The sequence below is a fragment of the Anser brachyrhynchus genome (genome assembly GCF_964034855.1).
Source record: "Anser brachyrhynchus genome assembly, chromosome: 22".
Classification (NCBI taxonomy): domain Eukaryota; kingdom Metazoa; phylum Chordata; class Aves; order Anseriformes; family Anatidae; genus Anser; species Anser brachyrhynchus.
The window spans coordinates 79,890-107,480 of record NC_137715.1 but is presented as its reverse complement, the minus strand read 5'-3'; the positions used below and the strand labels follow the sequence as shown (position 1 = coordinate 107,480).

Here is a 27,591-nt window from a genome sequence, read left to right as displayed (position 1 = left end):
CTTCAGATAATGCTGTTCTAGCTGCCTGGGCTAGGAAGCAGTGGGGAAAGTTAAAGGTGCAGAAGAACGAAGTCTCCGAGAAGTAGTTCTGGATAGAGTTAACGTAGGCAATTTAAGATGTTCTTTTTCCCTCTGAATAATCCTAGTATAGTCCTGGGTGTATTAGTTTAACCCACCCTAAACTGATGTCTGAGAGTGCCTGTCTTCTCAAACTGAATGATGACAAGGCTAAACGTGCATAGTGGTTACAGCTTCTGCAAACTTTGTGAATATGCCCGGAAATACTATACTTCCGTGATAAACTGACCTTTGGAATGATGTTTCAGCACTGTATTGTGACAGCCCTATCGCTGTCGTGACCTGGAACTGTGCATCTCTTTGCAAACCTTAGGTGCATGTTATCACGAGCTTGTCTTTCTTTCTGTCTTCAGAAAAAGCGCGCTGAGATTCCCTGCTACTGGGAGAAGCAGCCAGTAGGCTGTCAGAAAGCCAACTGTGCTTTTCATCACGCAAAGGGACGTTACATCGATGGCGTCTTCTTACCACCAAGCAAGAGTGAGTTTAGGTCCTTTTTCTTTAAGTATTGAAGAATTAATTTTGCATATTACTTAGTGGGTGCCAATAGTGTAGGAGACATCAGGTAACCGTTCATTTGTGAGTGCAGGAAAAGGTCTGCAGTCCTAGGTGGTCAGCTAAACCGAGTGTACTGCTGCTGTACTGCTGGTATTTGTTTTCTGCTTTCATGCTCAGCTTCTCTCTGCTTTGTGTGATATTTGCCTTGCAGTTTGCTTTCTGTTGTTTCGTCTTCTGCTGGGTGGCAGGGAGATGTGTTGTTGTTTGAAGGCAAGTCATTGTTCACGGTGTAAACAGTGGCGGGATGGGCAAAAGGAGATGCTGCATTCATTGCCTGTGCAGGTTATCTGCCTTAGCTACCATCTTCGTGCATTGTGGTCAAAGTTTTAAACTGCCATATTACTGATGATCCTCCTCTTCCTCTAGCTACACTGCCAAGTCCGCCTGAGTCCGCGGACGATGATTTGAAAGTGGCTCAGATGTCACTGCAGCAAAACAAACTTTCTGTCCAGTCCAATCCCTCTCCATAGCTAAGGCGGGTGATGAAAGTGGAAAACTCGGAAAATGTCCCAAGCCCTACACACCCTCCAGTTGTAATCAATGCTGCAGATGATGATGAAGATGATGATGGTGAGCATGGTTTGGTTCCTGGAAGGAATTTGTGCTGTAAATGATTGTGTAAGTCTTTGGTTCTTGGAAGGAATTTGTGCTGTAAATGAATGTATAAATCACAGATGACCTGAGGTCTGACTAGCGATAGGGCAGGCAGTCCGCTCAGGTCACTGGTGGCTTTGTCTGGCAGTCAGTGGACAGAACCTGAAATGTTGGAGGAAAGCTTAGAACCACTCTTGGCTTTAGCTGGTCTGTTGTGTAAAGCTCTATGTGAAACTAGGAAGGAAATTCCTTTTTTTTTGTCTGAAGAGTAATATGTCGTGTAGTAGTTAAAGCTGCAGAGAGAATCTAGAGTCCTAGATGTTTTGTCCTAGGGTAGTCTACTTACGAGTTCATCAGGTCGGTGTAGCTGTATTAAAAAAAAAAAAAAAAAAAAAAAAAAACCAACTTTTTTATAGGAACCATGGACTGAAGTGTCATTGCATGAGCTACATAATCACGAACAATCTGGCCTATGCATAACTGAATAGATTTTTCCCCTTCAGACCAGCTTTCTGCGGAAGGAGAAGAAACTAAAACTCCCGTCCAGCAACCAGCTGAGGAAGGCCAAAATGGATTACGGATGATTTCCACTCGGAAAGCCAGTGCTACTACTGCTAAACAAGGTATTCCAGCACCTGTAGTAGGATAAATCGGCAGGAGAACTTGACAATTAACTCAAAAGCAATGTGGCGTAAAAACACAACAGAATGTAGGGGTGCTGAATGGACTCGGTTATTTCCATGATCTCATTTCTCCCTGATACCATCATGTGCCCATTGGGTCAGAAAGTTGAACTGCTTTTCTTTCCTTTTGGAGAACAAAACAGGGTCACAGCATGGAGTTTAAATGGCTGCACGTGCAGCCTGGCAACCACTGTTGAAAGCCATATCTAACGACAGAGGGATCTAATATCACGTAAATGGATTAAAATTAAAACTACAGTTTTTACCCTGAAGGGTGAAAGGAGGGGCAAAATGCCATTGATTCTATGGTTGTTTCACTTGTGAGGAGTGTTGACAGGCTTTATTCTAAATACTTCTGAAAGTTCCTGAGCACTAAGAAGCCTGAGGATCTGTGGTCCTCAGTGAGTGCCTCTAAGCCTTAGTCTCATTAACTGTTTTCTGTTTTCAGAGGACGGTCTGAATTTTGGAATAAAAACACTTGAAGAAATCAAATTGCAGAAAATGAAGGAAAAAACTAAGAGACACGGTGGTGAGTTAATATTCCCTGCTTCCTTGCCCGGTTCACCTTCATCCTGTGTGATGATTTTTCTTTCAAAAAAAACCTCTTCCAGTAATACCGGGTAGCTGGCTATGCTTTGGTGAATCCAACTATTTTGCCAAAGAAGTGAAATTTGATTGGCTTCAGAATGGCAGGTGATGGTGGCTGGGAGCTGCTTGAGGGATAGACTTCCATGTTTAGCTGGGGGCATCGAGCAACCTGATTCTCAGCCAGCTGGTATTCTAGATGGGAATTCCAAGGGCAACCAGAGGCAAACTAGTCACCTCTCTTATTTGCATGCTCTGGTCACTGTATGTTTGACAGTAATGAATAATTAAAGTTTTTTGTTCTTCGTGATAGTTTTTTCTGTTTGGTAAACTTCCTTATGTTTTGCTTGCTCTGAGCAGAAGGTCCTTCAAGATCTTCTCTTCCTCCCGTCGATTCTATGATTTTTCCTGCTCCGGAAAAGGAAAATGTCCGGACAGTGGTGAGAACTGTGACACTGTCTACAGAGGAAGGTAATAATTCATGCTTTTGTTTTGATTTCATTACTCCTAAACTGGAAGGTTAAGCAAGAAGGAAGGCAATTCACCCCTGTTAGCCTCCTGGTGCTGCCGCCTTCTGTTCAAAACATGCTTTTATGCTGAAAGTCCCTGGTTGTACTGGAAAGCTTTGGTGCTCAGGTTAAGTGCAGTAGCAGGAGAAAGAAAAAAATGTGTCAGTATGCAAATAGGGGGATAACTGAAAAACAGGAGAGTAACGAGAAGAAAGAGCTCTAGAGGACAGTGCTATGTAAGAAGCAATTTCTGAAGCTTTAAAGAGGCTGACAGTGGCACGTGTGGACAGTAGTGCGATAGGAGTCTGTGTATAAATTATATTGTTTAGAGTTGTGCAAATTCCTTTGAAAGGGAAAGAAGTGAAGAAGTACTTCTACCCATAGACATTCACCTTAGAAAGGAATATTTCTCAGCATTTGTACCTAATAATATTCTGCTTGCTTATGCAGCTCTGTTCTGCACAAAGTATAGCTGTCAAGCAGACTCAGATTCATTCTCGACTACATTCAGCTGGAATTTGAGGCAAACACTGAGACTATGGATACTTTTTCTAAGTTAATTATAGTTGAAATATGAGTTTGTGTGGTTTAGCTGTCAAAACAGTGCCTTGCTGGGTTTTTTTTGGACATGGGCTAACAGTATACTATTTCTATTGGCTACTGGTTTCTATGAAATAGAAAAATTTTACTTTTGTTTTAGGGGAGGAACCTGTGGTTCGACTAGATCTTGCTGAGAAACAAGGAAAACGGAAAGCCTCCGTGGGTAAGAACTTTTTATGAGCTGTTATTTAGGTGCCGCCTTCTCTATATGACTGCATTGAAGAGTATTTTTGACGTATGAGAGGAAAATGCGTTGCAGTGGAGATCTGTGTTGACTGCAGAAATGGCAAAAAAACCATTTAGCAGCTGAAAGGCAATTTTATGAAAATATGCTTGAAAAATAGAAGCTTGTGGTTGACTGTTCTCAAATCTTCCTGCAAAGAAATGTTCTTAAAATATTCCTTGTTTTCTCTGTCTGAAGCTGATGTAAGCGCCCTTCCGGTGAAGCGCAGCCTTGCTGAAAGGCTGGGGAAGAAGGTGGAGGTTCCGGGAAATGCTGACAAAGCACCAAAGAGAGGTACAGCTACTAAACAGGCATCTGGATGTGATTCACGGGTTTTGTAGTTAGGCTTTCTGTTTGTCCTTTTCCTGCGATGTTTCTTTTTGCATGTTGGCTGAGGTCTTAATCACCGGGATTCAAAGTTACCTTTCCTGCCTTGTTTTTGAATGTGAACACAAAGTTGACGTTTATGCAGCCTCCCTAATTTGGTCTTTTTCTGTTTTGCAGTTCAAGTTCCCAAGTCTGTGAAGGAGAGGCTAGGATTACCTTCTCAACGGACTAGTACTGCGAAAGGTAACAACTGGCTATTAAATATACTTTCTCCTTCTTCCTTTCCGTGAACTTAGACCGTTTTCATACAGCCCTAAAAAGGAATTCAAATGAAAACAAAGAACTGATTCCTCTTGCTCGAGTGCTGAAGCTCTTCTGACAGCCACTATCAGAAATCTGGCTCTAGGTGTGTGTTTATTTTCCGCTTGTGCCTTGTCAAGGTTTTAAGCTGCTTCTGTGAACCATCATATACAATTAGAATAGAGCCACTGCCGGGAGCAGGAATTTGAAATGCAGTCTGAAAAAGTAATCAAGTAAACTAGCATTTCTGTGTAGCAACTCTCTCTGGATAGGGCTGGTCTTCAAAATACAACAAGTGGCTCAGAGGAGGAGGAGAATGTTAGGCTATTGTCCTAAGATGCGTTATTGGGAACGCTCAGGCTTAGTTTTCCTTAGTACTGTGACAAATTTTGGAGACTTAAACTATTGTTGGACTCTCTTTAAATGTTGGCGCTTCTCATTTCTTGATGATGACAGGGAAGGCTGCTAAGCCAAAGGGAGAGGTCCATGTGAAAACACTGGAGGAAATCCGTCGTGAGAGAGCTCTTCAGAGACGAGAATGTCAAGCCAAAGCCCAGGCTGAATGGCATGGTAAAACCAAAGATCCCAGCGCAGGGGCAAAAATTGAGGGTGAGCCCAAGAAGCAGAGCGTGCTCACTCTTTCCGGGCCCAGCAAAGTGCAGTCGAAGGAGCCGGCAGGTAAAGCCAAGCCAGAAGGAGAAGTGCGTGTTAAAACCCTGGAAGAAATAAAGCGCGAGAAAGCTCTGCGGATGCAGCAGAGTGGAGGAAATGTGCCAGCTCCCCCAGCACAACCTGGACCTGCCCCAGCCGGGCAGAAATCGTTATGGAACACAAAGCTATCAGGTAATAAGATGCTTTAATACCTGCCCCGGTGAGGTGCTTCCCATATTGAGCAAGTTCCGTTTGCTCAGGATCTGCTTTGCTTTTTCCTTCAATGCAGAGGATAAAAGAGTTTAAGGCTGCAAAGTTCAAAGGCAAAGAAGGGCCAGAACATGCAACCATGTCTGTTTTCGTTAATTACGTGATGGTATTCTGTATTTCCCACTAGAAAATTAACACATTGAGGGGCTTTTTAGTCTAATTTTGGTATTCTGTTTTTTTCTGCCATCTGTTTATGGTATGAAGTCCTCCCTGCGTTGAGTTCAAGTTCACCTTCCTCTTTGGCATGTGTTGCTTAACTTGACACGTGTATGTGTTTGTAAAGCATGCTTCAGCGTCTTAATGTGGGGGGCCAGTTTCTGTCAAAAATGACAGAGGATCAAAGGCCTCGTTGTTAAGATTATATCAACTTTGTAAAATGAGATTGTGTGAGGGAGATAAGGAGGGCTTAAAGGCTGCATGCACTGCACATTGTAGCCTTTCTCTCTGTCTCATGGGACACGAGGAAATAAACACACAAAGAAAACAAGTACCCAGCTTTCTTTCGTTTCTTCTCCTGCCAGCCAGATGTTAGGTCAGGAATGGGAGACTAGAATATGACTCTACAAATTTGGATTTTGTAGAACAACTTAATAGATTTTGTGGGACATCACTGCAGGGGAGAGGAAGCTGGTACAACAGTTGCATACACTCTCTTGTCTTACTATACCTGCTGCTTTTCCTTTCCTAGAGGGAGCAAGACTTTAAATACAAAAGCTGTCAACATTTGTGAATCTTACTAGACTTCATACAACGTCTTAGAGTATTGCTTGCACTTGGGATCGCTCTGTGTCTGAGTTTCCCTCGTCCTGGATTATGATTTACTGTAGCTATTCAGTTCCTTTGTTCCTTTGTATGGATTGTTGGTAGACGGAGTTTACTATGTGGAAGATATTGCTGAGAATCCAGGCAATGGCAGTGTAATTCTGCTGGCCAAATACAGTTAACTGTGTAGACGGGCCGTGGAAATGAGGAAGAGAACGTGGATTTTTCATGAGGCAGAGCAAGACTGTATCAGTTCTCTCTTCCTTTTACTCTAGCCAACTTTAACATGTTTGCGAAGCCTTGGGATGGGAAAGTCGCTTCCCCCAAGAAGAAGGCACTGAAACGTAAGGCACCTGGCAGTTTTCCCTCTGCTGTAGCAGCTGTGAAGCCACGGACTGCCTCTGACGCTGACACAATGGGACCTCCAGCCAAAAAAGCAGCTATGGTAAGGACAGGGGCTAATGCAGAAATGGATCCCTTGTAAAATTTACACCCTCCTCTAGGAGAAAAGATGGAAAACTCAAAAGTTCTACAGGCTTTCTGTTTCCTTTTAAATCCAGTAGCTGCCTACAGAATTCTTGTAGTACCCTTCCATATTTATTAGATTAATGGCACTATTTACTTAGTCCTCTGTGATTCTGTGATTTCTCTGGTGTGGAGGATTTTGTCCATTAATGCTGTGTTCTTAAAAGACACAAGATCATTAGTAACCTCCAAGTGAATATTAACTTTCTTCAGGAGCACCTTGGTTTTGTATTTTGGCTAAGGCTCCGCAATGCCAGAGGAGAAGCAGCATGGAGGAAAAAGCTAGTAAGGAATCTTTTACCCATGAGTCCTAAATGCTGTTTTGCTGCTTTCTAGGCTGTTCCAGCCACGCTGGAGCACGTCCCAGCCACCAGACTTGAAGAAAATCCCCAAAACAGGTGATGACCACAACTTGTTCTTTTTCTCAATCGGTGTATATCCCCAGTGAAACATAAGTTCTGTCACACGTGGGGAAAAAAGGAGGGTTCTGAGATAATTAAAGCCCAAATCCATCAGAGGAATAAGTCACGTGAAATGACTTTCTAGCAGCTAGCAGGAATGCTTAATTAGACTTACTTTCTTTAAATGCTGCAAGTCGGTACAGCTTTCCAGTGACTTCTTGCTCTGTCTGAATACCTAAATGAGGATGAGGTGAAGTTCTCCTACTTCCTCGTGAGGTGATAAATGATGAGTAGTGTCCTCTGCCTTTTGGTCCTCAAGAATGCCACCCGAACAAACATACAAGGTGACAAGAGTGCAGGGAGAGCAGAGGGAAGTGATGGCTGCAGATCAGCTTCCTGTAGTGGGGAGCAAACTCTGCTGAGTGTGCCGTGGGAAAAATGACTAACTTAGCAAACAGATATTTGCAGATGGAGACTTCTTAACATTTTTACAGGAAAATTAAGCAAGGTGGCAAAGTGCCTCTTGCTACAACAATTGAACCATCTTTGCTAGACTCCGGGTGCTCTGGCTTCACAGAGAAACCCCCAAACTGAAAAATGTACCTGCTAATATATTGGGCTCTAAATGTCGCCCTGGGTTAATTGAATAACAATCCCTGGGTAAGATTGAAGTGCAGGAGGGGTTGGCTACGGTTTTAAGAGCCGGTTTGCAGAAAAGGGATTTCCCGTTAAGAAATGGCATATACTGATTGTTCTCTTCCTTGCTCTGCCAAGACCTGAAGCACATCTTGGAAGCCAGGCAGAATCTGTGGAGCCAATGGAGTTCTCAAGCTCGACTTCAGCTTCTTCCCAGCTAGAAGAAGCAAGGACACGCCGGCTGAGTTCCACAGGCAACGCGCCCGTATCTGTAGACGAGGATTTAGAGACGCTACTTTGGGAACTCTCAGACGGCATACTGGAAGCCGAGCTCGACTTGGACCCAGGGAAGGATGAGGATGACCTCCTCCTTGAGCTTTCCAAGATGATTGATGATTGAACTGCATAGTCCTATGGTATATTAAAAAAAAAAAAAAAAAACAAAAAAAAAACAACTCTTCTTCTTGTTGGATACCCCGAGGTGATCCTTTTTCTAACTGAGGCTTTGCAATGAGACTTAAAGCACAGTTGGAACTGGTAGAAATTGGCAGGATCTGCACTCAGTTGTCCTAAGTTTCCCTGCTGGTCAGAGTTAAGGTCTTGTGCATGGTTCCGTAACTATAGGTGGCTACCTTTGATATCAAGAGGACAAAGCACTTGTTTCTTTTGGCACAGAAAGATGTCCATCGGCACGCTGTGGTGGCTGTGAATTGACGTAGTGATGGAGCGATGCTCTGAAGGCTTAAACGGAAAGCTTCTTCCTTCCGCCCCCCCTTGGCACAGCTCGATGTTGGGCACATTGTGAAGCCTGGGTGTTCTGATTTCTCGGACAGTTGATACCCAAATCCCGGAGTTACTATGTCAACTCTTGACTTTTATTTGTGTATGCCATTGTTTTGACTGTAATCTTTTCAGATGATGAAGCTGTAGGGGCGGGAGGGAGCAGAATAATTATTCTAGCGTTGTGGACCAAACATGCTGCCAGGAGTGGTGGTGGTGGGGTCAGCCCACCCGGCCTTACTTTCAATTATCAGGGATGATAAAATGGTGTGAAAAGCAGCAGCTCTGCGATACGGCTACGCTACCCCCACTCCCTTCTCTTGTGCTGTACCAAAGTTCCCCCAAGCTTTGGTTGGTGCTTTTTGCTGGTGACAGTAGGACTCCAGGGCGAGTAGTCGGGACTCTCCTGCAGTAACTGGGTCAATTAAGGGTTGGTTTAAGTGCCTCCTGGTTTTTAAAATTGCTCCCCTGAGCTGCTGGCTCTGCTGCCTGCTACAGCAAATGTTCGGGTGCCATCAGCGTCGCACTTGGGCGTGGGCACTGACTCTGCGGAGGAGAGCTGAGGCTCGGGTGTATTGTGTACCCTGCCGCCAGTGATCGTTTTCCCCTAGCAGATCTATTTTGAATTATTTCCCTAAATTTTAGAGGAACTTTAGGCTCTTTGTGCTATGATTTGTGAAGCTGTAGGGGCCCTCAGGCATTTGCTGCTGGCAGAGAAAAACCGCTTGTCGAATTTGTTGTAAATACTTTCTGTTTGGACAACAACGCCTGTGTGTGTGTGTGTGTGTGTGTGTGTGTGTGTACGTGCGTGCTTTGATGACCCCCTGCGACGCCCCAGCTCCGCGAGGGAAGCTTTGAAGCGGCTCTGGGAAAACCTCTGCGGAAGAAACTGCTGCTGGCGACTTGCGGAAAACGGACTCCACAATCAGTGAGATTGTAAAGTAGGTATGTTTATTCAGCGCTGGGCAGCACGGGAGGTCGTGGGCATGAAGATTGATGACTCTTCCTCGTCACCGCTAGTTGACCTCTTGTCTTTGCACAGACTCAGTTGCTCCTTGGCTCTTGTCCACCTGCAGGACCAGTTTCTCCCAGTTTCTTAAGATAGGCTCGCTCTCTTATTAGGAGACTGACCTTGGTAAGGGGCCCAAGGCTTCTTGCTTTAGTTAATTGGCACAATGCACCATAGTTAGCAAAGACACTAAGTAGCATCCTAGTTTAATGCCGTCAGCGCTCTATCTCTACTTGATAAGATTCTCCTAACTCCCTCTCTCACTGGAGCCCACGCAGCCCTCCGTCCTGCCGAAGGACTTCACGGGGACTTCTGCCGGCTCCGGGTGCCCGCACACAGACAGAAATGTCTTTGAGAGAAAACAATCAGGAGGAGGAGAGCTCAGAGACTGCGGCCGGCTTCGGCCACCTTCCCCTCGCTTTCCCTCTCCGTGTTCAAACCGAGCACTGTTCTGCCGTCAACCTTCGCTGCCTCTGCCCGCGGCGCTGGGCTTTCGCGTGTGCCATTGCTCCTCTACATATTTTATCCTTCCTTTTGTAAGGAATGGTCCAGCAATTCGTGTCACTAAGGGATTTGAAGGGTTAACATCGAGGCCCGGGTCTAGGTGATAAGAGAACAAAGGGGTTTTTAGGGAAAAGTGCTGACTACTGCAGGGGATGTTGCTAGAGTTTCTGAAATCCGGCGCAGAGGCTCCCAAACGAGGAGGAAGGGGGAGATGAAGGACAATTGAAGGACAAAAGCCTGGGAGGAAGACAACCAGCATTCAGCCCGAGCAAGCCCCGAGAGACCACCAGAGACTGATACGCAGGCGCCCCTGGGAGGGGTTTCGGATTCCGGAAACCAATTCTAATAACCCTGCCTCTTCTCGAAGTAGTAATGAATATGTATTAGCCTGGGAGCATCAAAACCAGCCGCCTTACGTAACAGGTGTGCGTCCTGGGGGAGCAGAGACTCCCGGCGCACCCAGCGCTGCTTGCTTGCCTCTATTCGTTTAATAAATTGTAAACTTTGATTGTAATCCTATTTGGATTTATAACAGCCATTTATAACACTTTTTATATTTGTATTTTATTTAAGGCTGTCTTGCCCCCCTCCCCCCCCCAGCCTCGCTGCTCACCAATAAAGCTGGCGCAGGGACTCCTGCCTGCGACCATAGAGACGCGGTCCTCCCGGCCTGCTAGAGCGGCCCCCCACGCTCCTCCAGCATCCCAGCGTCCCTTGTGCGCTCCCGCCCGGCCTCAGGGGCTTCCGGAGGCGGCCCAGCAGGGGCGGCGGGAGCAGCGAGGCGGCGGCAGCCATGGCGTACCGCGGGCAGGACCAGAAGGTGCAGACGGTGATGGTGCAGCCCATCGTAGCCTTCCTGCGGCCGGGGAGCGACGGGGGAGCGGGTGGGGGGCGGCCCGGGCCTCAGGGGTCTCGGCCCGGACCTTGAGGCCTTGTCCCGGGGCCCTGGGGCCTCGTTGCAGGGTTTGAGGCCTTGTCTTGAGGCCTTGTCCCGGGCCTGGAGCTCTTGTCCCCGTGCTGAGCCCTTCACGCAGTGTCCCAGAACCTCATCTTCCGCTACCTGCAGAGCGTGAGTAGCGCGGGGAGAGGACGGGGAGGGGATGGGGATGGGGATTTGGAGGGGGTGGGGGGAGCGGGGAGGGTCCGGGGATCTCCCTCGCTGAGTTTTCGGCTCCCACCCGTTGCTCGGGGCAGGTTTGTGGGGAATGGAGAGCTGTGCGGCGTGCTGGTGGGTACAAGGAGCTGCTGCGCAGCCTGGCGTTTCCCCCTCGTGTTAACGGGAGTGGGATCGTGCAGCCGGGCGTGCAGGAGTGTTCCCTTGTGACTGGAAACGTGTCCTTCAGCAAACGTGTAGTATTCACCCAGTCATATAAGACTCTAAAATGTCAGACTGTTAATTGAAACTGCCCCTGAGAGTTGCTCCTTGGAGTTTTTGGGAGCTCTAGCGGCTATGGTTAGCGGGTATTTCTGAACACACGAGAGAGAACAAAACTGCTCGCGGTGTTTGTGTTCCAATTTACTCTCCTCCTTCGTTCTGCAGAGCTCGAGGATCCAGGTGTGGCTGAGCAAGTGAACGTGCGGATAGAAGGCTGCATCATCGTGAGTGTCAGCACGACCCCACGTTACATCGTTAGTTTGTTTTCCCTCATTCACAATCCTATTTTTTCTTGTCAAGAAAAACTAGCCCAAGGGAAAAAAGAAATCGTGCTTCTCTAACAATTAGTCTTCGTTGTCCAGCCTGGGTCAGCACAGCTGACGATGGTTCGTGTTGTTGCTGAACTAATTGCCACTGTTGCCGATTTCTAGGGCTTTGACGAGTACGTGAATTTGGCGCTGGACGACGCAGAGGAGATTCACTCCAAGGCAAAATCAAGGAAACAGCTGGGTGTGTCGTGTGTCTGTGCAACCCGAGTGACGCGCGGTCTGAAACCTGCCCGGGTGAGCCTTCTAGGTAGCAGCACTGAGACGTACCAACCGTGTGACGAGCCTTGCTGTTGAAGTTCAGTGAGCAATTCCTGGCTACATCTCTGTCCCTGATGATTTTTGAGCTGCTGATTTTGCTGGATGAAGGAGAATCTGTCCCTGCCTGAGACCAGTTCTGGTCTTTGAAACGTGTAATACCAGGCGGCCTGCACTCTGCATGATGGGCAAAACCCTGCTCAACCACACAAAACACTTTCTGAAAACACGAGATTATTCTCAGGTTCTGGGCTCTCTCTAATCCCCTCTTTCCCTTCTCTTTGCTGCAGGCTGGATCGTGTTAAAAGGGGACAACATCACTCTTCTACAGAGCGTTTCTAAGTAGAATTTGCCATCCTTAGAACAAAGGTGGCTGCCGTGCTGCGGAGTGACTGAGTGCCAGGGGAACGCGGCCCACTGGTAGATAGGAAGTTATTTGTAACTGGGGTTGCATGCTGAGGTCAAAAGTCTTTCCTTTGTGGGAGCGAGTTGTTTGTAGCTTGAAACAATACGTGATGTATTTCACAAATAGCCATTTTTCACATTAACTGTAAATGTAAACCACAAATCTGCCTGTTTTCAGTCTCTTCCTTCTGTGAATGGAGAAGGAGGAGAAATATAGAAGCGTGGGCTTTTCCTTTTGCTGTGGATCTGATAAGTTTCGATAACGCTATGTGCTTTCTTGACCATTACATCTGCGTTATGTGGCCAGGGTGGACTCGTTCAGGGCACGGAAGCCCCACACAGTCCTTGAGCTAGCAGGGTGCTAAGGAGGGTGTTGGAGATTTTGCATACAATTGCAGCCCTTTGTTGCTGCAGTGACAGGTTCCTCAGATTCTTTCTAAACAGGGTTTAGCTTGTTGAGAATCTTTTTGGGAGTGTTTATTGTGGATCAGTCAGTAAAAGTATCTTAGTGGGCCCGTGAGGGATTTGGGGCTGTGGTGCAGTAACCCAGTGTTTACAAGTGTTACTGCTATGCATGCTTGTCCAATAACGTCTCCAGATCAGAGAGTGAGAGCGGGCAACTGGTTTGGATTAAATCTGTCACTTCTTGCTGCTTTGGACAGAGCCTGTAGGTTAAACCCTTGTGCTGTTCAATAAGCTGGGGTATCAGATGTGTCGGTTGGGTTTTTATCATTTGATTTATTTTTTTTATCCGTTTGGAGATCTGTCTTTTCTATTTAAGTTTCCCCAAGAGAGCTGAGTTGCTTGATGCATCGACCAAAGAGAAGTTCCCCGGCTGACTTGGGACAGCCAGTCCCCTCGTTTTTCTGATCACAAAAAAAAAAAAAAAAAAAAGAAAAAGAAAAAAATCGAAGAAGAAAAATTTTGACTGTAACTGTAACTCAGAAACTAAGATTACCTAAATGGAGAGAAATGAATTTTGATGCACAGGCTGTGCTAGAAATCTGTTAATCAGCATTCAGTTTTTCAAAACTTCAATTTGTGTATCATCATCATGAAAATTAATAAATTCAAGGTGGGAGATCCTTTCCTGAAAGGGAAGGACAGAAATACGAGTCTTGCTGTGGGGCCTACCCAGCGCAGTTCTGCCATTCCGAGAAGTAATACGTCAGGAGTGTCACAGCAGACGTTCCCAGGAAGAAACCTTTGAGGGGCAGCGTGACACACTTGATTGGCTAAAGCAGCTTCAGCTGGACAGCCTGCTGCCGGGATGGGTAATTCTAAGTTGTGTTCAAGTTGCTGAGTTCCTTTCAGCATGTAGTAAAGATGTAATGTGCCGATGTCGTTTGGGAACAGGAGGCATTACGTGTCACCAGCAGTGGGCACGTAGGGAACAAAACAGTATCTTACGAGGTCCTCCACATCTGCCTTTCATTTTGTCCTTGGTTTGCCAGCTGGAGCTTTCAGGAGGTGAGGAAGGAGGCTGTCCCAGTGAATAGTTCAGGTGTTGCAGGGTATTTGTGATGCAGTGCTTGTAAAATTTACCTGCCCGCATCTCCTGTTACAGGCAGCCCCCCGTGGGCCCTGTGAGATGGGGAGCTGCTGCCCGGGGTTAGGCCCAAGGTGCCCTGTCAGGCCCAGGGCCGCCCTTCCCCTTCCCCTCGCCCTGCCCTTCCCTCCCGCTCCTCAGCCCTTGCTCAGGCCTTTTGGGCCGTCTGGCCGTCCGTCTGTCCATCCATCCGGCCGTCTGGCCGTCCATCTGGCCCTGTGTCCCTCCATCCCACCGCCCTGCCCCGTCCCTGCCGTCTCCCTAGGGAAGCAAAGAGTCCCTGGGCTGCCTTCAGGGGGGAGGTTCTGCTCAGGAAATTAAAGCTTCCCCCTTAACGAGCGCCTTGCGAGTTATTTTGAGTTCCAACCTTCTGCCTTCCTTTCGTAGCAGTGCCTCTGAGGGGTGCGCTGTAAGGTAGCCGTCATCTGGCGCGCTGCTCCTGCGTTTCCCAAAGGAACTGCCTTCGGGATCTGACTAACTCTGGATGCACGCGGTTGTCACCTTAATTTCTCCGTTAGTTTGCTGAAAACAACCCGCTTGGGTGACCTTTGTGTTTGTTTCTTCAAACTTGGATCGAGGAGGTCTCTGTTTCCTTATGTTGATGTTCACGACGAAAGTGCAGAAGGGATGCTTACTGTTGCCCGGGTCAGTCCTGTTGCCAGGATGGGAATGTTTAGCCTACCGGCCCTCTGGTGCTGTTAGGCTGCACTCGGAGTGTGAGCTCTGGGCCTTATTTGGAAAAGACTGCGTTATTTGAGTGTACAAACCCGAGATATTCTGCGGATAGGTGATTCTCAAACCACGTCAGAACCACCGCTGTGACGTGTGCTGGAGTCGGACGCGCGTTTGACTGATCAGGCGGAGCAGGTGAATTGAATTTGTTGCTGGATGGCGAGGTGTTCTGGGGGAAGAGCTAGTCTAAGGAAAACTTCCTCTTACTGCCCCTTCCCATCTCAAATGGCCACTGCCTGGGGAAATTGCTTCTTTATGACATTAACTACAACGTTACAGTGAGGATGAGGAATCATCATTACTCCCATAGTTATTTGCTGCCAGGCCGCAGCGTTGATTTCAGAGATTTAAAAAAAAAAACAACAGGAAAAAGAAAGGAAGTATGTATTCTTTCACATACTCTCTTTTCCCTGAGAGTAAATGTTGTAGCTTCAGCAGTACCCTTCCTCTGGAAACGATTCCCAGTGCCTGCTCAGACACTGGGGAGTAAAATGACAGAACAATGGAGGAGAGCCACCCGATATAAAGAAAGGAAAAAAGGGGTTATGGATGAAGGGAAAGCAACTACATAAAAAATTGGTGCTATCTAAAAATTGGTTAACGGTTTGGGACCTGCAGGTGCTGCCTACACGTGCGTGTGTTGCAGTCGTGCCTGTTGCCACTGCGCAAAATGGAGAGAGCTTCTTTGTCGAATGCAGCATGTTAAAGAATGCGCCATTGCCTGGAAGAAATGCACGGCCTTCCCTCGTGTGGGACTTCTTCCCCATTGATCTGTGGTTTACCTGAAGGTTTACCATAACCTACATAAGTTTCAAAAGCAAGCAAGCAACCAACCAAAAAACAACACCAACATTAAAGAGTGGCAAGGCAGATGCTCATCTGGGGACTCTGACTCATCGGTGACATCACCAAGCAAAGCATTGTGAGCGCTTCGGGTCGGGGCTGCTGTGGCGAGCCTCGCAGCCGGGAGGGAGAGCGGGTACGGTTCGCCTCTGGCGGGTCTGTGTCAGCCCTCTGCCCTGGTGGCTTCGTTAGCAGTGAGAGTTTGACTGCTGTGTTCCCAGCTTTCGCTTCTGCACCGACCGTGTGGCAGAGCCCGCAAGCTGCTTCCTCAGCTGGAAGAGGAAGAGGAGTGACCTCAACTGTGCCGAGGTAAAGCAGAACCGTTGAAAAGATTTGTCAAAGATGCGGCTGGTACCAGCGCAGCCGCTGCAGCTGCAGCAGGTCCTGGAGCATTGGAGAAGATAGAGAGGGGTTTCTTCGTGAAAAGAATGCTGTGAAAGTGTTTTCACGCCAGAAATTAGGAGAAGCGCCTCTGTTGTTTGGATATCCTCTATTGACCTGGCACACGGGCATTACAGCATACCTGGCACACTCTTTGTATTGTTTGTAAAAGAAAAAAAAAAAAAAGTGTTTTAGGGCAGGCCAAAAACCTGCCTTGGCACTTCCACATCGCAGCAGTGCTTGCAGGCCGTGCATCCTGGATGCCAGGCAAGGATCTAAATCCGATGGTGCTGTTGGTAACGTGAAGTTCAGGAAGCACTTCTGGGTTTTTCTGCTCTTCCATGTGAATTTTTGCCCTGTGAAGGTGGTGTACTGAGCTCTTTTCTTACCAACAAATAGGTTTAAAAGCAGTTACAGCAAGGATGAGCTGTGTTAGCAGGAGGCTCTTCTGTGCTTTGACCATGGGAAGATGAATGGTTTACCTATGCACCGTTAAATATAATTTGACACCTAGCACACAACACTTGCAGCCTGTGGGGTGCTTTAACAAGCAGGTAAATCAGCGGAGACTGTTTTGCAGCAAGGCTGATGCTGGGTGATTAAAAAGCAGGGTCACAACAAGGAGAAAAAAAAAAAAAAAAAGCTTTGGAGATCTTTTTTAAAATGAGACTGCTTTTTATGGCATTTAGGGCTGTGAGGTATCCTTGGTTTTTGCTTTCTTCCCATTCCTTAGACCAGATCCATTCATATCCTGAACAGCGTTCTGGGTCTGTTCAGGAAAATGGAAGGCAACAAGCAAAATGATGAGCTCCTTGGGCATTCAAAAGAGCTCAGTCTGGGAAAGATTTCAAGTCCAACTTCCATGCTAAGGAGCACCAGTAATTTTTAGAAGTAGATGCAGAGGAATCTGCATGGCACTAAGTGTGTTTCTGAAGGTGCTAAAGGTCAGAAGTGACGATTCCTCTCAATACTAAAGAAGAGAAGGAAACCTTGCACTTAACTACTGTTTTTATTCCCTTTGTCAAGCAGTCAAAACCAACAACTAATACGGGAACCCAACTTTTCCCCTCTTTACTTTAGATTTGGGAAAATTCCCTGCCAAAATAATACTTCCTGGAAAATTCACTAGTGTTTGTGTGAGTAAAAGGTTCCAACCTTTTATTATTAATTTGTAAGAACTATTTCATCCGCTTTTGTCCAGAAGAGTCAGAAATAATTTGCACAGAAATGTGCAGCATTTTAATGAAAGGCTTCAGAATCACTCTAATTTGAACTTTATCTGGTCTGGTTGCAGGTTTTATGACATTTAGTGTCTTAAAAAAAAAATCAAAATATCTGACTTCACATCAGAAAAAAAAAACCTGCTTGTGGCTAAATAAAATCTGTTGCAGCTCTGGTCATTGAAAAATCATTGGCTGTTAAATTGGACCTAAGTCATCTTTTCTAACCTTTCATGATCTTGCAGCAATGGATGATGATGGATATATGGATTAGGGAACAGCACGTGATGGCAAACCTGTGGTATTTGCTACAGCGCAGAAAGAAAACAAATTGCTTCCAAAAAATCAAACTAATTCAAAATTCTTGGTATCATGCAGCCATGCCACTGGCAAAGTGAGCATTGCCCTGCCTCTCAAAGCTTGCTGTATCCTTGATCTGCTGTCTTCCTGCTGTTAATTGATTGCAACTCTACGTGTCTGATCAGGGCTACGAGTTGTTCTCGATATGGATACCATACGACATATACTGTGCACGCTTGTGTGTATAGATATGTTTATCCTGTATGCATGTACATATTTGATCTGGATAGGCTGGAGCGATGGGCTGAGGTCAACTGTATGAAGATCAACAAGGCCAAGTGCCGGGTCCTGCACCTGGGGCGCAACAACCCCAAGCAGAGCTACAGGCTGGGAGATGAGTGGCTGGAAAGCTGCCTGGCCGAGAAGGACCTGGGAGTGTTGGTTGACAGTCGGCTGAATATGAGCCAGCAGTGTGCCCAGGTGGCCAAGAAGGCCAACAGCATCCTGGCCTGTATAAGAAGCAGTGTGGCCAGCAGGTCTAGGGAAGTGATTGTCCCCCTGTACTCGGCTCTGGTGAGGCCGCACCTTGAGTACTGTGTTCAGTTTTGGGCCCCTCGCTACAGGAAGGACATGGACGTGCTCGAGCGAGTCCAGAGAAGGGCGACCAAGCTGGTGAGGGGTCTGGAGAACAAGTCTTACGAGGAGCGGCTGAGGGAGCTGGGCTTGTTCAGCCTGGAGAAGAGGAGGCTCAGGGGCGACCTTATCGCTCTCTACAGTTACCTTAAAGGAGGCTGTAAAGAGGTGGGGGTTGGTCTGTTCTCCTACGTGCCTGGTGACAGGACGAGGGGGAATGGGCGAAAGTTGCGACAGGGGAGTTTTAGGTTGGATGTTAGGAAGTACTTCTTTACCGAAAGGGTTATTAAGCATTGGAACGGGCTGCCCAGGGAGGTGGTGGAGTCACCATCCCTGGAGGTCTTTAAAAGACGTTTAGATGTAGAGCTTAGCGATATGGTTTAGTGGAGTACTTAGTGTTAGGTCGGAGGTTGGACTCGATGATCTTGAGGTCTCTTCCAACCTAGAAATCCGTGATACTGTGTGATACATATGTATGCATATTTGTGTGCTGGCCCCCAGATCACTCATGGTATAAAGCATTGGCCTCGAAGGCATACTCATCAAAATATTTGGTAGATCCTCCATTTTTTTCTAGTTCCCTCAAAATGAGAGAGTTTTTACGCGCTCTCTGTGTCAAAAAGGCAAAACTTCTGATTTCCACTGTCGCTCTCGCTAACTTTCTATCACTCACTCCTCGTGTGTGTGTCTAAACACATATGTGTGTATGCGTATGCACATTTGTGTATTTCTGTGCACTGGTGTGTTTTTTGCTGTACAGGTAATAAAGACGGGGAAAGGTTTTAGTGTTTTCTTAATAGGTGAAGAAATCTTGAAGACCAGAGATTGGAACATACTGAATTTTGAATTAAAAAAAAAAAAAAAAAAGTCAAATTTTCTGGCTGTGGAAGATGGAGCCTCATTTTTGCAGCCACTTTGAATCACGAGTTCATCTCTAAATGCACTGGGTTTTTTTGGTTTTGTTTTGTTTTGTGGTGTTTTTTTTTTTGGTTTTTATTTTTTGAAGAGCTAACTAACCCTGGCTGTCTCCAGTCTGAGAGAGTGTTCAGATGGACTTGCTTCCTCCATTAGTTATAAGCTGTTTAAAAGCACATCCTATGTTTGAATTGTGGATGAGAGGCTCCCTTGGCAAAGTGAGGAGGCAAATTCTTCCTACCCCTTTATCATTAATTCACGGATTCAGTGTTGGTTCGGCCTCCAGGAGAAGTTAACTGGAAGTCTTTGAAGATCGATAACTTTGCTGAGGTTGTCCAGGTAGGTGAACTCGAAGACCCACAGTGACTGGAACGTGCTATTTAATGCGTCATACTGCGTTCTGTAGAAGTTACTCGTAGCCATAGTTGATCATTGCCTTGCATGTATGATCAGGTGGTTTTTGAAGAAGTGACTCCCTTTTCAGGCTTCCGGATGTGCTCCAAGGCATATTATTGAGGACGTGGAAGAGAACACTTGCTGACAAAGCTCCTGGCAGCTTTACAGAACTTTAGTTTAATATTGTGTTAGTTCCCGTAACAGCTGATTTCAAGGCATTGCTCTCCTCAAGAGACTAATTTGATGAACAGAAGAAAGCTGGAAAAATGCTTGTTACTCATTATTTTTCACTTGTTGGTACTTTGTTTAGGGTTACTTTTAAAAAGAAGATTTCACTGATCACAAGCCAGTGGAAGACTTTCAGCCCAAGCAAGGGTGAAGACAGCTCTCTCCAAGAGCAGAGGAAGTCCCTGTGGAGAGAACCCGAGCTTGTTATCAGAACTTGTCGGCATGTCTAAACAAGGAGACGATTGCTACTTCTATTTCTATTCTACCTGTACCAAGGTATGGCTGGGTTTCTTTTGCTTTGCTTTGCTTTGTTTTTTTGTTGTTGTTTTTTTTTTTTTTCTTTTTTTTCAGGAAGGGGTAGAGTAGGAGGAGGAGGCACACTGGTCTTTGGTTAACGTGATAACCAGATAGATTCTGAATTCAACCGTAGCAACCTGAGGCAGTAGCATGGACGTTTTTGAGGCTGTACTATATTTTCCTTGTTGGTTTCCTTTTGGTTACAGGGAGACAACTGTTCCTTCCGCCACTGTGAAGCTGCTCTGGGGAACGAGACAGTCTGCACGCTGTGGCAGGAGGGTCGTTGTTTCAGGAATGTCTGCCGATTCAGACACATGGAAATCGATGTGAGTGCCTAAAGATGTGTTCTCAAAATAAATCAACAAAAGCATTTTTCAGTGCTGTAGGTGTGCTGATTGTGCTTTTGCAGGACAGAGTCCTTTGCTTTGGAATTACACTGGTTTCTGTTAGCAGGGGAGGGGGTGGGAGGAAGGAGAGGGAAATAAAATCAATGCCTTAGGTATGTCTTAGCAAGATTTTCTTTTATTAGACGCCGACAGTATTTTCTCAACAGATGCAGAATAACCGCTAACTAGACTGCTAAAACCTGCTGGAGCAGGGGGGTAATAAACAGGCTGTACTAGCCTCCTGAGAGCAGGCTTGATAATGATCTATCAGGTCTCTTGTGTCCCGGAGTCCTTCAGATAATGCTGTTCTAGCTGCCTGGGCTAGGAAGCAGTGGGGAAAGTTAAAGGTGCAGAAGAACGAAGTCTCCGAGAAGTAGTTCTGGATAGAGTTAACGTAGGCAATTTAAGATGTTCTTTTTCCCTCTGAATAATCCTAGTATAATCCTGGGTGTATTAGTTTAACCCACCCTAAACTGATGTCTGAGAGTGCCTGTCTTCTCAAACTGAATGATGACAAGGCTAAACGTGCATAGTGGTTACAGCTTCTGCAAACTTTGTGAATATGCCCGGAAATACTATACTTCCGTGATAAACTGACCTTTGGAATGATGTTTCAGCACTGTATTGTGACAGCCCTATCGCTGTCGTGACCTGGAACTGTGCATCTCTTTGCAAACCTTAGGTGCATGTTATCACGAGCTTGTCTTTCTTTCTGTCTTCAGAAAAAGCGCGCTGAGATTCCCTGCTACTGGGAGAAGCAGCCAGTAGGCTGTCAGAAAGCCAACTGTGCTTTTCATCACGCAAAGGGACGTTACATCGATGGCGTCTTCTTACCACCAAGCAAGAGTGAGTTTAGGTCCTTTTTCTTTAAGTATTGAAGAATTAATTTTGCATATTACTTAGTGGGTGCCAATAGTGTAGGAGACATCAGGTAACCGTTCATTTGTGAGTGCAGGAAAAGGTCTGCAGTCCTAGGTGGTCAGCTAAACCGAGTGTACTGCTGCTGTACTGCTGGTATTTGTTTTCTGCTTTCATGCTCAGCTTCTCTCTGCTTTGTGTGATATTTGCCTTGCAGTTTGCTTTCTGTTGTTTCGTCTTCTGCTGGGTGGCAGGGAGATGTGTTGTTGTTTGAAGGCAAGTCATTGTTCACGGTGTAAACAGTGGCGGGATGGGCAAAAGGAGATGCTGCATTCATTGCCTGTGCAGGTTATCTGCCTTAGCTACCATCTTCGTGCATTGTGGTCAAAGTTTTAAACTGCCATATTACTGATGATCCTCCTCTTCCTCTAGCTACACTGCCAAGTCCGCCTGAGTCCGCGGACGATGATTTGAAAGTGGCTCAGATGTCACTGCAGCAAAACAAACTTTCTGTCCAGTCCAATCCCTCTCCATAGCTAAGGCGGGTGATGAAAGTGGAAAACTCGGAAAATGTCCCAAGCCCTACACACCCTCCAGTTGTAATCAATGCTGCAGATGATGATGAAGATGATGATGGTGAGCATGGTTTGGTTCCTGGAAGGAATTTGTGCTGTAAATGATTGTGTAAGTCTTTGGTTCTTGGAAGGAATTTGTGCTGTAAATGAATGTATAAATCACAGATGACCTGAGGTCTGACTAGCGATAGGGCAGGCAGTCCGCTCAGGTCACTGGTGGCTTTGTCTGGCAGTCAGTGGACAGAACCTGAAATGTTGGAGGAAAGCTTAGAACCACTCTTGGCTTTAGCTGGTCTGTTGTGTAAAGCTCTATGTGAAACTAGGAAGGAAATTCCTTTTTTTTTGTCTGAAGAGTAATATGTCGTGTAGTAGTTAAAGCTGCAGAGAGAATCTAGAGTCCTAGATGTTTTGTCCTATGGTAGTCTACTTACGAGTTCATCAGGTCAGTGTAGCTGTATTAAAAAAAAAAAAAAAAAACAAAAAAAACCCAACTTTTTTATAGGAACCATGGACTGAAGTGTCATTGCATGAGCTACATAATCACGAACAATCTGGCCTATGCATAACTGAATAGATTTTTCCCCTTCAGACCAGCTTTCTGCGGAAGGAGAAGAAACTAAAACTCCCGTCCAGCAACCAGCTGAGGAAGGCCAAAATGGATTACGGATGATTTCCACTCGGAAAGCCAGTGCTACTACTGCTAAACAAGGTATTCCAGCACCTGTAGTAGGATAAATCAGCAGGATAACTTGACAATTAACTCAAAAGCAATGTGGCGTAAAAACACAACAGAATGTAGGGGTGCTGAATGGACTCGGTTATTTCCATGATCTCATTTCTCCCTGATACCATCATGTGCCCATTGGGTCAGAAAGTTGAACTGCTTTTCTTTCCTTTTGGAGAACAAAACAGGGTCACAGCATGGAGTTTAAATGGCTGCACGTGCAGCCTGGCAACCACTGTTGAAAGCCATATCTAACGATAGAGGGATCTAATATCACGTAAATGGATTAAAATTAAAACTACAGTTTTTACCCTGAAGGGTGAAAGGAGGGGCAAAATGCCATTGATTCTATGGTTGTTTCACTTGTGAGGAGTGTTGACAGGCTTTATTCTAAATACTTCTGAAAGTTCCTGAGCACTAAGAAGCCTGAGGATCTGTGGTCCTCAGTGAGTGCCTCTAAGCCTTAGTCTCATTAACTGTTTTCTGTTTTCAGAGGACGGTCTGAATTTTGGAATAAAAACACTTGAAGAAATCAAATTGCAGAAAATGAAGGAAAAAACTAAGAGACACGGTGGTGAGTTAATATTCCCTGCTTCCTTACCCGGTTCACCTTCATCCTGTGTGATGATTTTTCTTTCAAAAAAAACCTCTTCCAGTAATACCGGGTAGCTGGCTATGCTTTGGTGAATCCAACTATTTTGCCAAAGAAGTGAAATTTGATTGGCTTCAGAATGGCAGGTGATGGTGGCTGGGAGCTGCTTGAGGGATAGACTTCCATGTTTAGCTGGGGGCATCGAGCAACCTGATTCTCAGCCAGCTGGTATTCTAGATGGGAATTCCAAGGGCAACCAGAGGCAAACTAGTCACCTCTCTTATTTGCATGCTCTGGTCACTGTATGTTTGACAGTAATGAATAATTAAAGTTTTTTGTTCTTCGTGATAGTTTTTTCTGTTTGGTAAACTTCCTTATGTTTTGCTTGCTCTGAGCAGAAGGTCCTTCAAGATCTTCTCTTCCTCCCGTCGATTCTATGATTTTTCCTGCTCCGGAAAAGGAAAATGTCCGGACAGTGGTGAGAACTGTGACACTGTCTACAGAGGAAGGTAATAATTCATGCTTTTGTTTTGATTTCATTACTCCTAAACTGGAAGGTTAAGCAAGAAGGAAGGCAATTCACCCCTGTTAGCCTCCTGGTGCTGCCGCCTTCTGTTCAAAACATGCTTTTATGCTGAAAGTCCCTGGTTGTACTGGAAAGCTTTGGTGCTCAGGTTAAGTGCAGTAGCAGGAGAAAGAAAAAAATGTGTCAGTATGCAAATAGGGGGATAACTGAAAAACAGGAGAGTAACGAGAAGAAAGAGCTCTAGAGGACAGTGCTATGTAAGAAGCAATTTCTGAAGCTTTAAAGAGGCTGACAGTGGCACGTGTGGACAGTAGTGCGATAGGAGTCTGTGTATAAATTATATTGTTTAGAGTTGTGCAAATTCCTTTGAAAGGGAAAGAAGTGAAGAAGTACTTCTACCCATAGACATTCACCTTAGAAAGGAATATTTCTCAGCATTTGTACCTAATAATATTCTGCTTGCTTATGCAGCTCTGTTCTGCACAAAGTATAGCTGTCAAGCAGACTCAGATTCATTCTCGACTACATTCAGCTGGAATTTGAGGCAAACACTGAGACTATGGATACTTTTTCTAAGTTAATTATAGTTGAAATATGAGTTTGTGTGGTTTAGCTGTCAAAACAGTGCCTTGCTGGGTTTTTTTTGGACATGGGCTAACAGTATACTATTTCTATTGGCTACTGGTTTCTATGAAATAGAAAAATTTTACTTTTGTTTTAGGGGAGGAACCTGTGGTTCGACTAGATCTTGCTGAGAAACAAGGAAAACGGAAAGCCTCCGTGGGTAAGAACTTTTTATGAGCTGTTATTTAGGTGCCGCCTTCTCTATATGACTGCATTGAAGAGTATTTTTGACGTATGAGAGGAAAATGCGTTGCAGTGGAGATCTGTGTTGACTGCAGAAATGGCAAAAAAACCATTTAGCAGCTGAAAGGCAATTTTATGAAAATATGCTTGAAAAATAGAAGCTTGTGGTTGACTGTTCTCAAATCTTCCTGCAAAGAAATGTTCTTAAAATATTCCTTGTTTTCTCTGTCTGAAGCTGATGTAAGCGCCCTTCCGGTGAAGCGCAGCCTTGCTGAAAGGCTGGGGAAGAAGGTGGAGGTCCCGGGAAATGCTGACAAAGCACCAAAGAGAGGTACAGCTACTAAACAGGCATCTGGATGTGATTCACGGGTTTTGTAGTTAGGCTTTCTGTTTGTCCTTTTCCTGCGATGTTTCTTTTTGCATGTTGGCTGAGGTCTTAATCACCGGGATTCAAAGTTACCTTTCCTGCCTTGTTTTTGAATGTGAACACAAAGTTGACGTTTATGCAGCCTCCCTAATTTGGTCTTTTTCTGTTTTGCAGTTCAAGTTCCCAAGTCTGTGAAGGAGAGGCTAGGATTACCTTCTCAACGGACTAGTACTGCGAAAGGTAACAACTGGCTATTAAATATACTTTCTCCTTCTTCCTTTCCGTGAACTTAGACCGTTTTCATACAGCCCTAAAAAGGAATTCAAATGAAAACAAAGAACTGATTCCTCTTGCTCGAGTGCTGAAGCTCTTCTGACAGCCACTATCAGAAATCTGGCTCTAGGTGTGTGTTTATTTTCTGCTTGTGCCTTGTCAAGGTTTTAAGCTGCTTCTGTGAACCATCATATACAATTAGAATAGAGCCACTGCCGGGAGCAGGAATTTGAAATGCAGTCTGAAAAAGTAATCAAGTAAACTAGCATTTCTGTGTAGCAACTCTCTCTGGATAGGGCCGGTCTTCAAAATACAACAAGTGGCTCAGAGGAGGAGGAGAATGTTAGGCTATTGTCCTAAGATGCGTTATTGGGAACGCTCAGGCTTAGTTTTCCTTAGTACTGTGACAAATTTTGGAGACTTAAACTATTGTTGGACTCTCTTTAAATGTTGGCGCTTCTCATTTCTTGATGATGACAGGGAAGGCTGCTAAGCCAAAGGGAGAGGTCCATGTGAAAACACTGGAGGAAATCCGTCGTGAGAGAGCTCTTCAGAGACGAGAATGTCAAGCCAAAGCCCAGGCTGAATGGCATGGTAAAACCAAAGATCCCAGCGCAGGGGCAAAAATTGAGGGTGAGCCCAAGAAGCAGAGCGTGCTCACTCTTTCCGGGCCCAGCAAAGTGCAGTCGAAGGAGCCGGCAGGTAAAGCCAAGCCAGAAGGAGAAGTGCGTGTTAAAACCCTGGAAGAAATAAAGCGCGAGAAAGCTCTGCGGATGCAGCAGAGTGGAGAAAATGTGCCAGCTCCCCCAGCACAACCTGGACCTGCCCCAGCCGGGCAGAAATCGTTATGGAACACAAAGCTATCAGGTAATAAGATGCTTTAATACCTGCCCCGGTGAGGTGCTTCCCATATTGAGCAAGTTCCGTTTGCTCAGGATCTGCTTTGCTTTTTCCTTCAATGCAGAGGATAAAAGAGTTTAAGGCTGCAAAGTTCAAAGGCAAAGAAGGGCCAGAACATGCAACCATGTCTGTTTTCGTTAATTACGTGATGGTATTCTGTATTTCCCACTAGAAAATTAACACATTGAGGGGCTTTTTAGTCTAATTTTGGTATTCTGTTTTTTTCTGCCATCTGTTTATGGTATGAAGTCCTCCCTGCGTTGAGTTCAAGTTCACCTTCCTCTTTGGCATGTGTTGCTTAACTTGACACGTGTATGTGTTTGTAAAGCATGCTTCAGCGTCTTAATGTGGGGGGCCAGTTTCTGTCAAAAATGACAGAGGATCAAAGGCCTCGTTGTTAAGATTATATCAACTTTGTAAAATGAGATTGTGTGAGGGAGATAAGGAGGGCTTAAAGGCTGCATGCACTGCACATTGTAGCCTTTCTCTCTGTCTCATGGGACACGAGGAAATAAACACACAAAGAAAACAAGTACCCAGCTTTCTTTCGTTTCTTCTCCTGCCAGCCAGATGTTAGGTCAGGAATGGGAGACTAGAATATGACTCTACAAATTTGGATTTTGTAGAACAACTTAATAGATTTTGTGGGACATCACTGCAGGGGAGAGGAAGCTGGTACAACAGTTGCATACACTCTCTTGTCTTACTATACCTGCTGCTTTTCCTTTCCTAGAGGGAGCAAGACTTTAAATACAAAAGCTGTCAACATTTGTGAATCTTACTAGACTTCATACAACGTCTTAGAGTATTGCTTGCACTTGGGATCGCTCTGTGTCTGAGTTTCCCTCGTCCTGGATTATGATTTACTGTAGCTATTCAGTTCCTTTGTTCCTTTGTATGGATTGTTGGTAGACGGAGTTTACTATGTGGAAGATATTGCTGAGAATCCAGGCAATGGCAGTGTAATTCTGCTGGCCAAATACAGTTAACTGTGTAGACGGGCCGTGGAAATGAGGAAGAGAATGTGGATTTTTCATGAGGCAGAGCAAGACTGTATCAGTTCTCTCTTCCTTTTACTCTAGCCAACTTTAACATGTTTGCGAAGCCTTGGGATGGGAAAGTCGCTTCCCCCAAGAAGAAGGCACTGAAACGTAAGGCACCTGGCAGTTTTCCCTCTGCTGTAGCAGCTGTGAAGCCACGGACTGCCTCTGACGCTGACACAGTGGGACCTCCAGCCAAAAAAGCAGCTATGGTAAGGACAGGGGCTAATGCAGAAATGGATCCCTTGTAAAATTTACACCCTCCTCTAGGAGAAAAGATGGAAAACTCAAAAGTTCTACAGGCTTTCTGTTTCCTTTTAAATCCAGTAGCTGCCTACAGAGTTCTTGTAGTACCCTTCCATATTTATTAGATTAATGGCACTATTTACTTAGTCCTCTGTGATTCTGTGATTTCTCTGGTGTGGAGGATTTTGTCCATTAATGCTGTGTTCTTAAAAGACACAAGATCATTAGTAACCTCCAAGTGAATATTAACTTTCTTCAGGAGCACCTTGGTTTTGTATTTTGGCTAAGGCTCCGCAATGCCAGAGGAGAAGCAGCATGGAGGAAAAAGCTAGTAAGGAATCTTTTACCCATGAGTCCTAAATGCTGTTTTGCTGCTTTCTAGGCTGTTCCAGCCACGCTGGAGCACGTCCCAGCCACCAGACTTGAAGAAAATCCCCAAAACAGGTG

The 27,591-nt window shown here is 45.5% G+C and overlaps 1 protein-coding gene across 3 annotated transcripts; it reads left to right on the top strand.

Annotated features, from left to right (window-relative positions):
• Window positions 1-162: 162 nt before the first annotated feature.
• Window positions 163-24,616, top strand: LOC308181423 (zinc finger CCCH domain-containing protein 11A-like). Of its 3 annotated transcripts, XM_080564725.1 has the most exons (9): window positions 163-1,203; window positions 1,731-1,850; window positions 2,359-2,439; window positions 2,856-2,966; window positions 19,636-21,730; window positions 22,259-22,378; window positions 22,887-22,967; window positions 23,384-23,494; window positions 24,233-24,616. In XM_080564725.1, exons 5-9 carry the CDS (start codon window positions 21,643-21,645, stop codon window positions 24,310-24,312), a joined length of 480 nt encoding a protein of 159 aa, XP_080420851.1. In that variant the 5' UTR covers window positions 163-1,203; window positions 1,731-1,850; window positions 2,359-2,439; window positions 2,856-2,966; window positions 19,636-21,642; the 3' UTR covers window positions 24,313-24,616. The 3 variants fall into 3 exon arrangements, 2 of the variants coding, with proteins under 2 accessions (XP_080420851.1, XP_080420852.1); XR_013941459.1 differs by lacking the exons at window positions 19,636-21,730; window positions 22,259-22,378; window positions 22,887-22,967; window positions 23,384-23,494; window positions 24,233-24,616 and adding exons at window positions 3,705-7,723; window positions 7,838-8,154; XM_080564726.1 differs by lacking the exons at window positions 19,636-21,730; window positions 22,259-22,378; window positions 22,887-22,967; window positions 23,384-23,494; window positions 24,233-24,616 and adding an exon at window positions 3,705-8,154.
• The last annotated feature ends 2,975 nt before the right edge of the window (window positions 24,617-27,591 follow it).

What these genes read in the sequence shown, in the direction of transcription:
- LOC308181423 (XM_080564725.1), top strand. Translation starts at nt 21,643, where the DNA reads ATGAAAGTGGAAAACTCGGAAAATGTCCCAAGCCCTACACACCCTCCA. An exon ending in TGATGATGAAGATGATGATG is followed by an intron (nt 21,731 to 22,258) that starts GTGAGCATGGTT and finishes TTTCCCCTTCAG; the next exon opens with ACCAGCTTTCTGCGGAAGGA. An exon ending in GACACTGTCTACAGAGGAAG is followed by an intron (nt 23,495 to 24,232) that starts GTAATAATTCAT and finishes CTTTTGTTTTAG; the next exon opens with GGGAGGAACCTGTGGTTCGA.